This window comes from Lepidochelys olivacea, assembly GCF_965140295.1.
Source record: "Lepidochelys olivacea isolate rLepOli2 genome assembly, chromosome: 15".
Lineage (NCBI taxonomy): Eukaryota > Metazoa > Chordata > Testudines > Cheloniidae > Lepidochelys > Lepidochelys olivacea.
The window spans coordinates 13106669-13122771 of NC_140425.1; the positions used below are offsets into that span (position 1 = coordinate 13106669).

Consider the following 16103-nt stretch of genomic DNA (forward strand, 5'->3'; position numbering starts at 1 on the left):
AGCTGCTACTGCTGCACTGCTATTATTGCCAGGTTTCAGAGTAGCAACCATGTTAATCTGTATTCACAAAAAGAAAAGGAGGACTTGTGGCACCTTAGAGACTAACATTTATTTGAGCATAAGCTTTCGTGAGCTACAGCTCACGAAAGCTTATGCTCAAATAAATTTGTTAGTCTCTAAGGTGCCACAAGTCCTCCTTTTCTTTTTGCTATTATTGAGCTAGCTTAGCTCTGTCTGTACATGCTGCCTATCAGGATAAAAACCCTGCCCTGTAAGTTAAGGTGCACTAATCAGAAGACAGCACTTGTGCTATCACCAGAGGGTTGTGAAAGCGTACATGGGATTCTGACTGCCCTGGGGAGCCAGAAGAGAGCTCACTTAGAATGCTTGCTAGTTAAGTATAGATGTGAGGGCCCCCCAGGTAGCACCTCTTTGTTTGTCTGGCTGAGATGGAGAGTCAGGGATTGAATCCCTAGACAGAGGTCAGGTTAAGGACTCTGGTCATCTACAGCAGCTATTGCAGGGTTTCTGCAAGGACATCAGTCTAAACAAATGTTACTGCCACACTGTGCAAATTCCAGCCAACAAACTGAAAATGCTCATTATGCACTTTGACTAAATTTCAGGTTCTGTTACTGCTCCTGATCTCCCCTGCCCTGTTGATATTTAAAAAAAACGACTTGAGCCAAAGAGCTGTCAAATGAATCACGGACACAAATGGAGGAAGTTTTTTTTTGGTCCTGGGTTTGTGACAACAGTACAACATAGGGAAAAACTTTTCACAACTGTATTTAAAAAACAATAACAGTGAGGCCAAGAGATTAGCATGGTTTGGAAAAACAACATGGATAAATTGCTACAAACCTTTTTGCTTCAGGGCATAAGCCAGCCACCACTCCTTTGGGCATAATTGTCTGTGTAATGGGGTTTTACAACAGCTTCCTCTAGACCATTGATCTGGTATGGCAATACCCATCTTCCATAAAGTGCTACATAGTGAAGCCTAATTTTTACTTAATTTTCCATCTTTATAGTTATTTTTAGCTCGTGTAAAATTAAGTTGGAGACAGCAGAATGGAGAACAAGACCCAGAGCTATGTTGTGCCACTTTGACTATAAGGGGTTTTAAAATTTGTTATATATGTAATAGCATGAAAATAACATTGGTTCAGATATTTATTTAAATTGTGTAATGTAAAAAAGCCACCATTATATTATAGAATAAGGCTGTATTGCATTCTGATGTAAATGGCCTAATCACCCATTAATACACCATTCCATCTTTGAATGTGAGTATAATTGTAGGCATGCTTGCTTATCACTGACAAATCAAGGTTCCAGTAGTAAAAAGCCAGCTCTCAGGGCTTCAGCAACTTAAGTGTGTCCTGGAGCCAGGTGCTTTTTCTTAATTTGCTGTGGCTATCTGCCAGCAGCACCAGGGTTGGCTCCAGTCCCTCTTGACAGTTGCATCTTTTAATCAAACATCTGGAGATGGCTTACCAATAAATGCTCAAATTCCAGCATATGACTAAGTATGTTTAAACACAGAGGGTGTCAATTCTGGCTCATGTGCATGAATATTGGTACTGTTGCCCTGCTATATACATTCTATAAAAAGTATCTTTGTTTTTAAAGGAAGCTGCAATGGCCAAGCTAGCTGCATCAGAGGCTGCAACTGCCATTTCCCATCAGGTAAGAATCTCTCCCTTCTTTACCTCTCTAAGGCTAGTCTGAGAGTGGTCTCTGCTCCTGCTGTAACACACAAGGGGAGCTTGTCTAAATGTGACTCTTATAACTGATGGATAATAGCTGTTTGTCTAACTTTCCACAACTCTGACATTTAAATAGATAAACTTTTGTACTGGTGACCCCTTTCACATAGCAAGCCTCTGAGTGCAGCCCCCTCTCATAAATTAAAACCCCTTTTTAACACCATTATACATGTTGGTGAAGTGGGGTTTGGGGTGGAGGCTGACAGCTCATGACCCCCTTATAAAGCTTTGTCAACATGGTAAGTAAATATCCTCCCATCAAACACAGTTCTCAAGCAGTATTTTATCAATGAAAATATTTTTAAGCAGTTGGTGAAGTGCACAATTATCCATTTAAAAACCTAATCCTTCCAAGCCTAAAATTAAGTATCTATAAAAGAAAGAGCTTAACTTTCTTGCTGAGGAACTAAGTTTTGTATATACACCCTATAAAGAATTCCTCTCTGGCCTTGGTGCTTACATCTGTTTAAAGGCTGTGGGCTGTAAAGTCCCTTCAGCTGCTAGGCCTAGAACTGTATGGCAGGCTCGAAGCCCATGCAGAGTTATTCAGGGCAATGGTGAAATATGTTACTGTTTACCTAAACACCACTTCAGTTTCTGTGCCTTTGACTAATGCTGTTATCAGCTACAGGGAGGGTGAATAACTCAAGACTGTGTCCTTGGTACAACATAATTTGCCTCAATCTTGCATCATGCTCCCTGCAGGGTGTGCTGGATGCCTAATCAACAAGCCTTTCGATCCCAGCATTGGCATCTATGGCCTGGACTTCAGCTTTGCTGACAAACTCAAAACTGGCTTCAGCAGAAGTATGATGGCATCATCCTTCCTGGCAAATGAGTAGTTCCAGTTACCAAAAATGCTAATATTTTCTACCATTTACAGAGAAGGGGTCCATGAGGTGCCAGCATGACTGATACACCATGTGACCTCTCTCTTCTCCCTGTGGTTGCTACTAGACTAGGGTCACTCACATGAGGATTGCACCATAAAGGCAATGTGCCTTGGAGCCTACTAGTTTGGTGGGAACAATGCACTGATTCTTTGATGTAAGACTCACTGCTTTTGTTTTAGGCCATCCAGATCCTGGGAGGGATGGGCTATGTAACAGAAATGCCAGCAGAACGCCATTACCGGGATGCTCGAATCACAGAAATCTATGAGGGGACAAGTGAGATCCAGAGACTAGTGATAGCAGGGCAACTGCTGAAGGAATATCGTGGGTGAAGAAGATCAACTTAAGTGCCTTATAACAACTGCAGAAGGGCTCCTAGCCTTTGTCCTGGATGAAATGAAGTGGAAATTCCCTCATATCCTTAATCACCGCCCCTCTTTGAGAAAGGGGATTGGCCAACCCAATTGAATTGCCTTTGTAAGGGTTTAGGGCCAAAAGGAGAAGCAGCATCTATTTTAAGCAGGTATAGTTTCAACTCTGTTCTCTTACAAAATCTATGAAATCAGTCTTTAGCCCTGCCAGTTAAGATTTAGTTCCCCTCACAGGGTGCTTGGTAACTAATGAACAGTAGGTATCCCCATAAAACTTCAAGGCCTTATAACGCACAGGCAGGACACAAAGTTTTGTTTTAGTACCTGAATGTGGACTATATTTTCTAAAATTGTGTTGGTGGGTGATCTGGTTGCACTACCCCAGAATGATTTACACTACCTCATCAGGTTTGCTCACTCATGAATTCCAAGTGTTTGACCATGCTGGCTGTGGCTTTTTTTAAACAGCACACATTCAGTACCTACTCAAGAGTGTTGCCCATATGCCTTGTCACCACTAAGACATTAAAATGCATAGAGATAGAGTTAACTGCCCAGGTTCCTGGCTTCTCAACCAGCCATTACTTGACAGTAACTTCTTCCCAAAAGTAAATGATCAAACCTTATATTTCTTTCAGTTTAGGATATTAGTGAAAGCAGCAGCTCTTTACACTAAAGATTTTTAAACTGCACACACTCAAACCACCCTTTGAAAAGGAATGCAGCATCTGAACTAAAGCTGTTAGTCCTAATTACTAACCATTCTTTTTGAGGGAGGGGCTATTTTTGCATTAATTACACACTGACCAGCCATGCACTTAAAAGTCATTGTGTGAAAACCTTGTTTCCAGCTACAAGCTTGATGGGAAGATGACTTCACAGCAGCTGGTCTTAAACAAACATACTTGAAGACTAACTCAAATTGGGGTTACTCTCCTTCCCTTTTGAAGGAAAGCTCACACGGGCCATAAGAAATATTTTCCTGAAGCCCACTAGGGGGCAGCTTAGCACTTTAGGAAAAAATCTTGTGGCTTTTGAAAGCTAGTGCAAAAAAGGAAATATAGGGATGGCTAACCAGGCAGGAAGTGGAACAAACCTGTTATTTCTGGTTAAAAACCCCAGAGAAATATAAATGCTAATTAATCAAGTAAGTTGAACGAAGACTCCATGTTCGCTCCACACAGAAGCAGCATCTGGAAGTTCAAAGCCTGTTGAAGGGAAACAGCTTTAGTAACATGCAGAAATCAAATCACTCATTTGTATTAAGACAAATATGGTATTTATAGCTTTCCCAACTCTGTCACTATGTGTAACTGTCCAATTTCTTCTATTTGGGAAGTAGAAAGAACATATTTCTACAACATTTGGGACCTGCAGATCTGTTTGTCTTGCCGTTGAAACAAAGCAGCTCTGGTAAAAGTCCCTTCTTACAGTTTTAAGACTGAATTAAGAGTCTTATGGCTGCTGTTTTCTCCTAGTTATAGCTCTGTATACTACCATAAATTATTTCTCTTCATCCTTGGCAACTTCCAAATGGTTGTAGTCTCATGTCCCACCTTGTTTACTGGCAGCTATATATATTCACTTCTTACAAGGGGGCAGTTAACTTAAACAGTTGCTGTCCAAAAGTGACATTTCCTAAATTACTGTAACTGAAAGTTAAGAGGAGAGCATCTCTATTTTTTCTCCCAAGTTGTTGTTGGCAGGCTTCCCCCCACATTTTAAAACTTTGTCCAGTTGAGTTGAGTTAGGGGTAAAACTTGAGCTAACTGTGCTGTGATGACACCCTAAACCATCCATGATCAGCAACAGACACTGAGTTTGAGGAGCTTCAGGACAGTGAAGGGTGTACATGTTTAACCAGGCCTCTCAGGGTATGTCTGCACTGCAATTAAAAACCCATGGCTGGCCTGTGCCAGCTGACTGGGGCTTGTAGGTCTCAGCTAAGGGGCGGTTTAATTGCAGTGTAGACATTGAGGCTTGAGCTGGAGCACTGGGTCTAGCACCCTGCAAGGTGGGAGGGTCCTAGAGCTCATGCAAGCCCAGATATCCACACCACAATTATAGCCCAAGTCAGCTGGCCTGGGCCAGCTGCAGGTGTCTAATTGCAACATAGATGTACCTTCACAAGCTGCAATGACTTGGCTGAAGTAACTACTTGAGGTCAGTAACACACCTAATCCCACATTGGTGGGTGCTGAACAGAAAAACATATCAAATTATAAGCTTTTGCTGTAGATAGGCTGCACCCAGCTCAGAGAACTCACTGACTAACCATGTAACTATATGAACACGGTCACATAGGTCACGTCCAGGCTTATGAAAATTTAAAATACTCCAGTGTACTTCCCTCTTCTGTTACCTCAAACATGCCTCACAAAGGATGGGAAGAGATGGTGCTGGAAAGCTTTTTTCAGCCCTAACTGCTGTAGTTATGGACTGGGACCAGTATATCTTAATGCTTACAATGCTGCCGCTGTTCCAGCATGCTGGCCAACTGAATATACTCAGGGGCAAGTAAACCCTGGAAGTACCGTCATGCAAGGCCTGCCACAGCTCTTATGGCAATCTGACAACACAGGAGCAAACCACTAAATCTCATTTCGCTAAGCAGCTACTGTTTGCGATCAGCTGCTTTAGAAGGTAAGTCTCTGTTACAGACAAAGCAGGAAAAGACTGCTGCATTTACAAAAACAAACACATTTTGCAAGATTCAGCAGGGGGATTTTAAGAAGAGAGATCTCCCCCTTCCCGCAGGAAGCACTAACCTGCCTAGAACAAGGATAGGTGGGCCAGGCCAGCCTTTGAGAAGAGGCTGTGTTTATGGGTGAAGTCATGTTTTTAGTGGTTTATGAGCCAAGCCAAAGCCCCAAAATTGGGGCCCTGGAAAGATCACATTGGAGGAGAGGAGAAGGGCACAGCTGTGCTTTCCATTCCATTTCACAGGACTTTGGCTTGTTGCCCCATGAAATTGTAAGTGAACAGGAAATTAGGTACTAGATAGACTATTGGGAATGAGGGAAAAACCTTAAGAGATTTTCACACACAGGTGAGGAACACAGTAGCGAACACGCTTGTTCTAGGGCAGGGAGAACTGGTCAGATGAAAGCAGTTGGGCTGCTCTTGCTTGCCTTGTGTTTGGGAAACGCCTTGCAAGGAATAAGAGCTTAGCTCTGCACTGGAAGCATTGCTGAAACTTTGTCCCCTTCCCTACAACTGTAGATGGAGAGACTGCTCGTCTTAGTGTTTTCAAAATTTCCCCCCCCCCATATAAAGAGTATGGATACCCATACATAAAGCAGGCAGTCTCTCTGTTGAGACTGAGCCAGAGACAAGTTGCTCTGGCTCATCACACCTAAATGTGCATTCATCACACACAAGTGAAGACCCCACTGATGTTTTATTATTTCTGTTTCCCCTGAAGAGTTAACTGGGGTGATTGGCTCCTGGCTGTGAGCAGCCATACCGGAGTTACTATGTCCTCAGTGGCGCTGCACTCACCTGTGTGGGTCACTAGGATTTCTAGGGGCATATCCCATGGTTCTTTGTACTGCAGCAAAATCCCCAGTGAATTGTTGGAGATGTCATCTGTCCTTCTGGGTACATGGGGGAATTGTAGGAAAGCACAGAGGACAATCAGCTCTCAAGTGGATTCGCCTGTGTCTTCACACCCAAGTGGATGGGTTACCAGCTCAAGTGAAAGCAGCACCTGCGTTTTAACCTATATCCCCCAGAAGACGAGCTAGTCTGGATTGAAAATATCATGAAACTTGTGTGAGAGGGTTGTGCATGTGGACAGGGGCAATACTTGAGTAAACAGCCTGAGTTAACTGCAGTGAAGAGACACCCTAAATGTACAGTAAGAGAAATCCACTCTCAGCAATTAAAGAACAACCCATTACAGAGATAAAATAGTCCAGTGGGTAGAGCAGGGGCCTGGCAATCAAGATTATGGGTTTCCTTCCTCACTGCTATAGCTTTGTTGGGTTATCTTGCGCAAGACACTTTACTGCATGGCTCACTTTAGAGATCTGTAAAGAGGTGATAACACGTACCAATGTTTCAGACTTAAGTAGTGGGCGTAAAGCACTTGAGAGCATCGGATGGAAGTCATTGTAGATATAAGAAATTATTATTGCACAAGGATCCGTCTCCTTTCTTTGAGTCTTTTTTTGGCATTGTCTCATCTGCAGTTTGAGGAGAATAAAAGTAGCCATCATCATCATCATGATCAAGGCTGCGAGTTTGTCACAGAACTCATCGATTCCATGACCATGACTTCTGCAGCAGCTGGAGCACCTCCCCTGGGGGCTGCCTGAGGAGCTCAGGCAGCCCCTGGGCCAGCTGCACTGACTGCTGCTGGGGCAGTCTTGGGCCACCGCCCCCAGTGGGAGTTGGGGGGCGGGGGGGGCTGCGGGTCAGGGCTGGGGTTTGGGAGGGGGTGAGGGTTCCCGGTAGTACTTACCTCAGAGGGGCTCCCCAGAAGTTGCGACAGCCTCTGCTCCTAGGCATAGGCACAGCCAGGGACTCTGCACACTGGCTCCGTCCCCACAACTCCCATTGGCTGCGGTTCCTGGCCAATGGGAGCTGCCGAGGCAGCGCATAGAGCTGCCTGGCCACGCCTCTGCCTAGAAGCAGAGGGAGGGGGACGTTGCCACTTCTAGGGAGTTGTGGAGCCAGGCAGCCTGCCAGCCCCCACCAACACTCCTTCCCCCAGCACTAACGGGAGTCCCGGGCCGCCCCCTCCACCCAGCCAAGATTCAGTCAGGGGTATATAGTACGAATCATGGACAGGTAATGGGCTGTGAATATTTGTTTATTGCCCTGACTTGTCCTTGACTTTTACTAAAAATATCTGAGACTAAAACAGCCCTAATCATGTTCAAGCTGAAGACGCCACACAGCAGGAATATGTTAAAATGTTTCAAGTACTCAACCTATGCATTTTTTTCCCCAAATGCAGCTTAAAAATAAGGTGTCACTATGCTGCCCTCCAGTAACAACTGAACACTCTAACAGAGGTATCCATTAGGGGTTGATTGTAGGTCCACTCTTATTTAATATTTTCATGAATTTACAAGTTACATTTGCAAGGGACAGTAAATTTGGAGTAGCAAAAATCTGCGAGAGCAAATAAAAATGGACCTGGACCTAAAGATTAGAGAAAATGAGATGCAAGTTGGACATGTCATCATTTGGGTAAAACTAACCACCATTATATTCAATAAGGGGAAAATCTGGGGCGGGGAATGACACTCAGTGATTTAAGGGCAATGGCAGACTGCAATATAAAAGGACGACAGCAGCAGCCAACACAATTTTGGGGCTGCATTTACAAACATACCGTTACAAAGCACACAGACACTGCGTTTTCTCTAGCTCTGGTTATGCATCTATTTTTGAGCACCCAGATGTGCTGGGCACGTCACAGAAACAAGTACAGATGTGACCACACCTGTTATATAGAATTAAATACCAGGCACCTCATTATCAAAGTAACTGCAGATAACAAAAAGGTCCTGGAGGGACTGATTTACTGGAAAAGATTAAGAGTTCACTAAGTACTGGACTGGCTAAGAAACAGCTTTGTGGGGGATAGAATAGTAAAAAATGGGAAAGGTACAAGCAGCTAAGAAGGGAGAGAAGTTTACGATAATATATGGGGGAAACGTAGAAGTGTAGGATTAGAAGGGACCTCAGTAGGTCTTCTAATCCAGTCCTCTGTGCTCAAGGGAGGACAACTAAGGGAATAACTAAGGAATAACAGAGTAAAAGGATTTAAAAAAAAACCCCACAACCATTTTAGATCAAATGTCAGGAAAAGCTTCCCGACAGTAACAGCTATCAGGCTGCGAAATATTCTCTAAGGGAAGTGATAACAATTCTACCCCTTGAACATTTCAAAATAGACTGCAACACAAGCAAATGGACAATAGGAAACAATCCTGCAGTGGCAGGAAAATTTGACTACATGACCCAATAGATCTTTTCTATCTCTAACTTCTACAGTTCATTAGACATTCCATTTTTATGGAAAACTGCAGACTGGAACTTGTTTTAGGGGAAAACCAAGAAAATGTTACAAAAGACACACTGAAGACCAACCTCCAATCTTGCAACGTTGACCTCAGCACCTGGGAGATCTTAGCCCATGACAAGATTTGACAGCAGCAGCCCTGCCACCTCAGACTGGAAGATTTTGAGAGCTTGTGGATTTCTGCAATCAAGGAGACGTGTGAGATGCAACAAGCTAAAAGCAGCACTAATTCATCTACAAACATCTTTACCTCTGGCACTTACGGAGGCGGCTGCAGGTCCAAAATCAGTCTTTGGTCTTGTCAAGGTTCCTTCCCCACTCTGAACTCTAGGGTACAGATGTGGGGACCTGCATGAAAACCTCCTAAGCTTACTTTTTACCAGCTTAGGTTAAAACTTCCCCAAGGTATAAACTATTTTACCCTTTGCCCTAGGACTTCCACTGCCACCACCAAATGTTTATCTGGGTGTATTGGGAAAACGTTTGGAAACGTCTTTCCCCCCAAAATCCTCCCAACCCTTGCACCCCACTTCCTGGGGAAGGTTTGTAAAAATCCTCACCAATTTGCATAGGTGACCACACCCCCAAACCCTTGGATCTTAGAACAATGAAAAAAACATTCAGTTCTTGAAAACAAACATTTTAATAGAAGAAACAGTAAAAAGAATCACCTCTGTAAAATCAGGATGGTAAATACCTTAAAGGGTAATTAGATTCAAAACATAGAGAATCCCTCTAGGCAAAACTTTAAGTTACAAAAAGACACACAGACAGGAATATTCATTCTATTCAGCACAGCTATTTTCTCAGCCATTTAAAGAAATCATAATCTAACACATATCTAGCTAGATTACTTACTAAGTTTTAAGACTCCATTCCTGTTCTGTCCCCGGCAAAAGCATCACACAGACAGACACAGACCCTTTGTTTTTCTCCTTCCTCCCAGCTTTTGAAAGTATCTTGTCTCCTCATTGGTCATTTTGGTCAGGTGCCAGCGAGATTATCCTAGCTTCTTAACCCTTTACAGGTGAAAGGATTTTTCCTCTGGCCAGGAGGGATTTTAAAGGTGTTTACCCTTCCCTTTATATTTATGACAGGTCTCATCTCAGGACGCACAATAAGTGACTGTTGCTCATCCATCAAACTCAACTGGAGACTTCATCATATGTAGATGAAGCCTTCCCCGCCACCCCACCAAAAGAGGTCAACATGTAGTTGATTAAGTGATCCAGCAGTACATATCTATTTCCTAATTAACCATAAGAATGCAGGGGTGAAAGGGACCTCGAGAGGTCATCTAGTCCAGCCCATTGCACTGGGGGCCAAATATACCTAGGCCCTACTTGACAGGTATTTGTCTAATGATTTTCAATGATATTTCTCCTTCTCAGCAAAAAGAAGGGCTTCCAATGAAAAGCCCAGGAAATGTCCTCAGTGAATAGTCCTACATCAGAGGCAACACAAGGAAAAGCAGGATTTTCAAGAATGCCCATCCACTGGGCACAAGGAGGATGAAGCTTTAATACAGTACTTCTGGCATTTGATAGGTTAGTTATGCATCACTTAAAGAAGAAAAAACCTTCCCTCAAGTTTGCATTATGCACAACTCTGTCCCTGCAGTGGTAGCACTGGACACCAAGTTGTTCTGTACGTTTTCTTTGCAGTATGGGCTTCTCTCAAAGGGGCTAGTAGCAGAGTTTGGAAACAGTGCATAAGAAAGGAGCCAACAGAACATTTTTCTAATACCACTTGGCTAGACAATATTGGACACAACGTCGCCAGCCTGTATTTCTACCAGTTTGTCCACACTGGCTGGTCAAGCAGTTGGAAACAGATTTAATAAGAAGAAAAGGAGGACTTGTGGCACCTTAGAGACTAACCAATTTATTTGAGCATAAGCTTTCGTGAACTACAGCTCACGTCATCGGATTTAAATAAGAACTCTGTTTAGATAGAATTTACACCCAGATTCTTAACTCCGATTAACTTAAATTTATTTTATATGCTTTGGGGCTGTAGGGGCACAACCTAATGAAAGAAAACAAAAAGAGGGAGAAAATTAAGACATGGCATGGCTAAGAAAGCACAGGGGCTGGAACTGTTCGACGTTACATTTCAGATAATGAGTGCAGCACCTTTAACAACTTGCAGGTGTTTTCTAAACATAGAAATTTTCATTCAAGACATCAGGAGGAATGTGACCTTACAGGTGACCCACATAATGAGAAACTTTACAGTCTGATGCTGAATATCACTAAACAAGCAGTATAAAGCATTTATTAAACAGCAGATTTCACATTAATTCATAAGTTAACCATTCCAGACATCCTAGTTCAGGATGGTGCGAGACACATCGTATACTAATGATGTCCCATAGAACATTGCTGCCAACAGGCTCTGGCTCATAGCATTATCTAAGCTTTGGTCTACAATAGGTGGGGATTGATCTAAGTTACGCAACTTCAGCTACATGAATAACGTAGCTGAAGTCGATGTACTTATATTGACTTACCGTGGTGTCTCCACCGCAGTGAGTCAACTGCTGATGCTCCCCTGTCGACTCTGTTTGCGCCTCTCACAGCAGTGGAGTACAGGAGTGATGGGAGAGCGCTCAGTGATCTATTTATCGCATCTAGACTAGACGCAATAAATCAATCCCCGCTGGATCAATCGCTGCCCACAGACCTGGCAGGTGGTGAAGACATACCTTAAGTAAAATTATATTTATATACTATTGTACTATCTATACATTTTTGGTAATATTCTTTTATTTAGCAAAGTTTTTAAGTATCCTAAGTAGCACAATTAAAAAAAACTGTCCTGCTTAGATGCAGTCAACTAACAGATAAACCAAAGTGACCTGGCTGGACCTTGCATTGTCAGTTCTGGATTCCACTGAAGAGATCTGTGTCAAACATATAACACAACTCTAAGTCACTGGATAGATTTAACCCATTTAAAAAACAAAAGGTGGAAATAACACAACTACCACTTGGGTCCTAGTTGTGATCTTGGACCGTGAGAAGCCTTCTGAAATCCAGAGAATCCAAAGAAGCTTGCAGACTGGCCGAACAGTAAGCTTGAGAGATGCCAAAAGAATTTGCCAGATCAAAAAGCCAAGGACAGAAAGTACTCTGCTCAGAGAAAGCCTGACAGCATAAGGAAGTAAAACAAGGGGGCTATTTTTACTTTAAAACTGAAGAGCTTTGTTTGGTCTTATGCAGGAGAAAAATACTATAAGGGCTTAAAATATATTAAAGTAAAAAGCCTAGGAGGGATGCTCTCATCTTTGCAAGTATAACCATTTTGTATTAAGAGCAATTATGCTTCAGAGAATCTGTCCCAGAGTTCAGCAATCGGTTAAGCAGTCTCAGGATATAACTATACTGCAATAAAAAACCCACTGCACTGAGCCTCAGAACCCAGGTCAATTGACTTGGGCTTGCGGGACTCGAGCTGTGGGGCTAAAAATACTACTGTAGACATTCAGCCTCAGGCTGGAGCCTGCGCTCTGAGACCCACACCCCAGTGGGGTTTCAGAACCTGGATCCAGCCCAAGCCTGAATGTTTACACTGCACTTTTTAGCCCCACAGCCTGAGCCCTGCAAGCCCGACTCAGCTGACCTGGGCCAGCCACAGATGTGCCGTGAGTCTTTTACTAAAGTGTAGACATAGCTGGAGTTCTATAACTAAAGGTTGCTCTTTTCTTTTATATATGTTACGATCTTAATCCACTTATGTGAACTGGTGCTGAACATAGCTTTTCAGGTCAGTTTTCCCTAGCCAGTCAGCAGTTCTCAGCCTCCACTGAGAAGGCAATGCGCACAGTTCAGGGGATTAGGTGCTAGAACTTGTAGAGGAAGTGCTGCGTTTATCGTTGCATCTGTTCTCTCAATGGGAAGTCGAAAGAAGGTTAGATGTTGCGCAGTAGGTGGGCAGAGTTTAGACACAGAAAAGGAATGACAGGATTGTTTTTTTCTGAATGCTGAACTAATCCTTGTTAAACATCTCCTTTGCTAGCCCTTTTAGAGTTCCAAGACATGCCTCTCTTCTGTGCATAACAAAGAATACTTGTATGGGCTTTCCTGGAATTGATCTAAAAATGCCAGGGAGGAAAAGCAAAGCTGAGGAGCTGGACTTTTTCCAGCTCTCTTTCACTTCGTCACAGCCAAAGCCATCCTGCGGTTTGCCTGCTCCAGTCACATCTGCATCATCATATTAGGGAGATGATGTATCATTATGCAAAATGTATGCATAGAAATATTTTCCAGATTAACCATAAAGGTAAAGATAGAAGGGAGGCCTAAGAGACTGACAGCACTTGAGGTGGAGATTAATTTCAAATAGCTGGAAGTGCTGGGAAAATGAAGCAGTGACCGGCTGGATCTGAACAAAGCTTCATTAATAAAAATTTGGGCAAACACATTAGCAGCACTGGTGATTATTATATTTCTGAACACTGATGTACAGATAGCCTACAACACCTGACACAGAAAGCGAATAGCAATGGACATGGTTCTACCACAATCACTTAATCCAATTCCCATGAATAAAACTGAACTTTGAAAGCAGCAGGCTCAAAGTAGTTAATTTGCTTCATAACCCAAGACCTAAGGCACCAAACTCTCCCCAAGAAATCAGTATAACAAAGTGAGTAGAATCCATAGTTCTGTACTTAACTGAACTGAAAGTTTATACGCAGTCCATGTTTATGTCTGGAGCATTGTTAGCAGAATCGCTGCTGAAGTAGAGAGAGAGAGAGAAACATGCCAGTGAATCTGGTAAGGACTTTCACAGCTCCGCTCTTTAGATTTTGGTTTTCTCACAATACTCTGCTAAAACCTTAATTGCCTGAAACATAGACGTGCAGCTGTCTAATGTTATTGGCTCGGGATATTTTTTGGCTTTAAATGACAGATAAGTGCTGTTTACGAGTTACATGGGATGGGGTGCTTATAAATTGGATTGCAGTTGTAAACTGCTCCCACAACAGCCCAAAACATAAGACAACAGAGAAAGTGCTAGTTACTAGCTGGTAAAAATATAAAATAAAAAATTAAGAGTGGCTATGCTACTAAGACCCCCCCTCCAATATCTTATTAGCAAATGGTATTTTGGTGCTTTATAGTTTCTCTTGTATATTTGCAAATAAAGTAATTAAACACTTCAAAGCAAAAATCTGACTACACACAGACACTTTAAAACTTGACTGAAGTAGCAATGCCTTGATTACTATAACTCCCACTAAGTTCTCCTAGTTTATACATTTGTTCTACAGATAGCAAATACAAAGATTCTTTGGGGAATGCGTGCATTAGTGTGACGTACCACAGCTATGTAATGACACGCAAGATTTTTGACGACTTAAATGTTATTGGCCTGATCCAGAGTCCATTGAAATCAGGGGGAGTCGTTCCATTTACTTCAATGGGTTTTGCATCACGTCCTAACTTACAGGAGATGCACACTTCATACTTCTGCAAGTCATGTGGAGGTTCTGAATAGGAGTACAGAACTTGGATGCATCACTTGCTCTCTCCAGCTACCCCTCCCAGATGTTTATCCCTTCAACAATCCCCACTCCAGAAAAAAGCACACTCTGACCAGAGCACCATCTTCTCCCCTCAGATACCGTTTTCAGCACCACTGCTGGAAGATGCCTGTAAAGGGGCTGAAAAATGGTTCTCTCCCACCTACACTAGCAGATGAACAGTTTTCAGCACCAATTCAGCAGGACTCATTACTGACCGTCATTGTCAGCCAAAGGTGATGTAGAATTGGTGTAAGACACTGGATTAGCAGCAACTGAGGTATGTAAATACTTACAGATCACAACTGTGCACACATTCTGAACTGGAAGATTTACCTAGAGTAGAGAAAATAATTCACTGTCACCATAGCCAACTGATAACATTGTTCATTACCAGAATAGTCTTCTGTGCATGCAGTTAAAAAAGCTTACCTTTTAACACATTAAGTATCTTCACTTCAGTGTTATTCACATACATGCCCAAGGTTTTAGACCATATACAAACTTTGTTGGTAAAACTGAAGTCTGAAGTACAAAAAGTAAGCAAACTTTAAAGCAGGCTATTTCTGCAGGTAGTTTACTGAACAAATGATTCCTAAGCGTTAATTCATTTTGGTGAAAAAACTTGGGCCCACTGTACCGAATGGTTTTTTGAACTAAACTGCATTGCATGTTTGCTCCAATGTAAGTTTTCAGTAAAGACTGCCTCTGAGAGGACTTGTTTCCAGTGCAAAGCAAGCATCACTATTAACTATGAAGTGGGTGTGTCCAATATTGGACAAGATGGTTTTACGAAACTGTAGTATGAGGCAGCAAGATTGCAGGAAAGGTTTCCATGAGAAGTAGAAGTTGGATCACCTCAGAGTGCAGCCACAAGCTTTAGAGAAACTCACCACCCAGTCTTTCAATCCTCTTCACAGGTTATATTTTAAAAGCCCCTACTAGCCACAGATCATTTCTGTTCTTCACTGTCAGCTTAATCCAGTCAAACAAATCTTAAACTCACATTTCACAGCCTGAACAGAGCTAAAGGTTCAATGAACTGACTCAACATCTAAGCACCAAATTTATTTACAGCAGAAGCAATAGAATCTTAAAGGACCAATGGCTTGGGAAGTGCGTGCTGGCTACTTTACTCTGTGGCTATTAGCAGCGGTCAATGCCACTGCTGGTGGAGTAGGTTCTCTCCTCTAACCTCATCACCTCCCAGGACTGCTAAACCAAGAACTTTGAGGGAGACGAGGGGAGGAAGAAAATAAGCAAGTTTTATTTTCCTATGTGGTCAGTAGTTTTCTGAGAAAGGCACTCTCTGGCTGGAAGGAGTGTGCTGTTCTGTTGGGAGAGAAATCAACATGCAAAATCTTGGAGCAGAAGTCCTCTTCTCTCTCCCCTAGCAGTTCATATACAAGCATCCTCTAGTCAATGCTGCTCGATATGCTGCACAGAGTTTTCATCACACAAAACCACATGGGCCACCCTAGACCAACGGAAAGGTCTTGC

At 42.7% G+C, this 16103-nt stretch overlaps 1 protein-coding gene and 1 long non-coding RNA gene across 3 annotated transcripts in view; one reads left to right on the plus strand and one right to left on the minus strand.

Moving 5' to 3' along the window:
• ACADS (acyl-CoA dehydrogenase short chain) overlaps nt 1-7267 on the plus strand; it is a 28959-nt gene extending 21692 nt beyond the window's left edge. For both annotated transcript variants that reach the window (XM_084648660.1, XM_084648659.1), the window contains 2 exons: nt 1636-1692; nt 2845-7267. In XM_084648660.1, the coding sequence (XP_084504786.1) occupies nt 1636-1692; nt 2845-2997 (210 nt within the window). In that variant the 3' untranslated portion in view covers nt 2998-7267. The remainder of the gene's footprint in view (nt 1-1635; nt 1693-2844) is intronic.
• On the minus strand, nt 7104-12618 carry LOC311531362. Its single transcript, XR_014714205.1, has 3 exons — nt 11586-12618; nt 9142-9253; nt 7104-7223 (listed from the first exon to the last, which is right to left on the minus strand). It is a non-coding gene; the product is annotated as an uncharacterized lncRNA (long non-coding RNA).
• Between the last annotated feature and the right edge of the window lie 3485 nt (nt 12619-16103).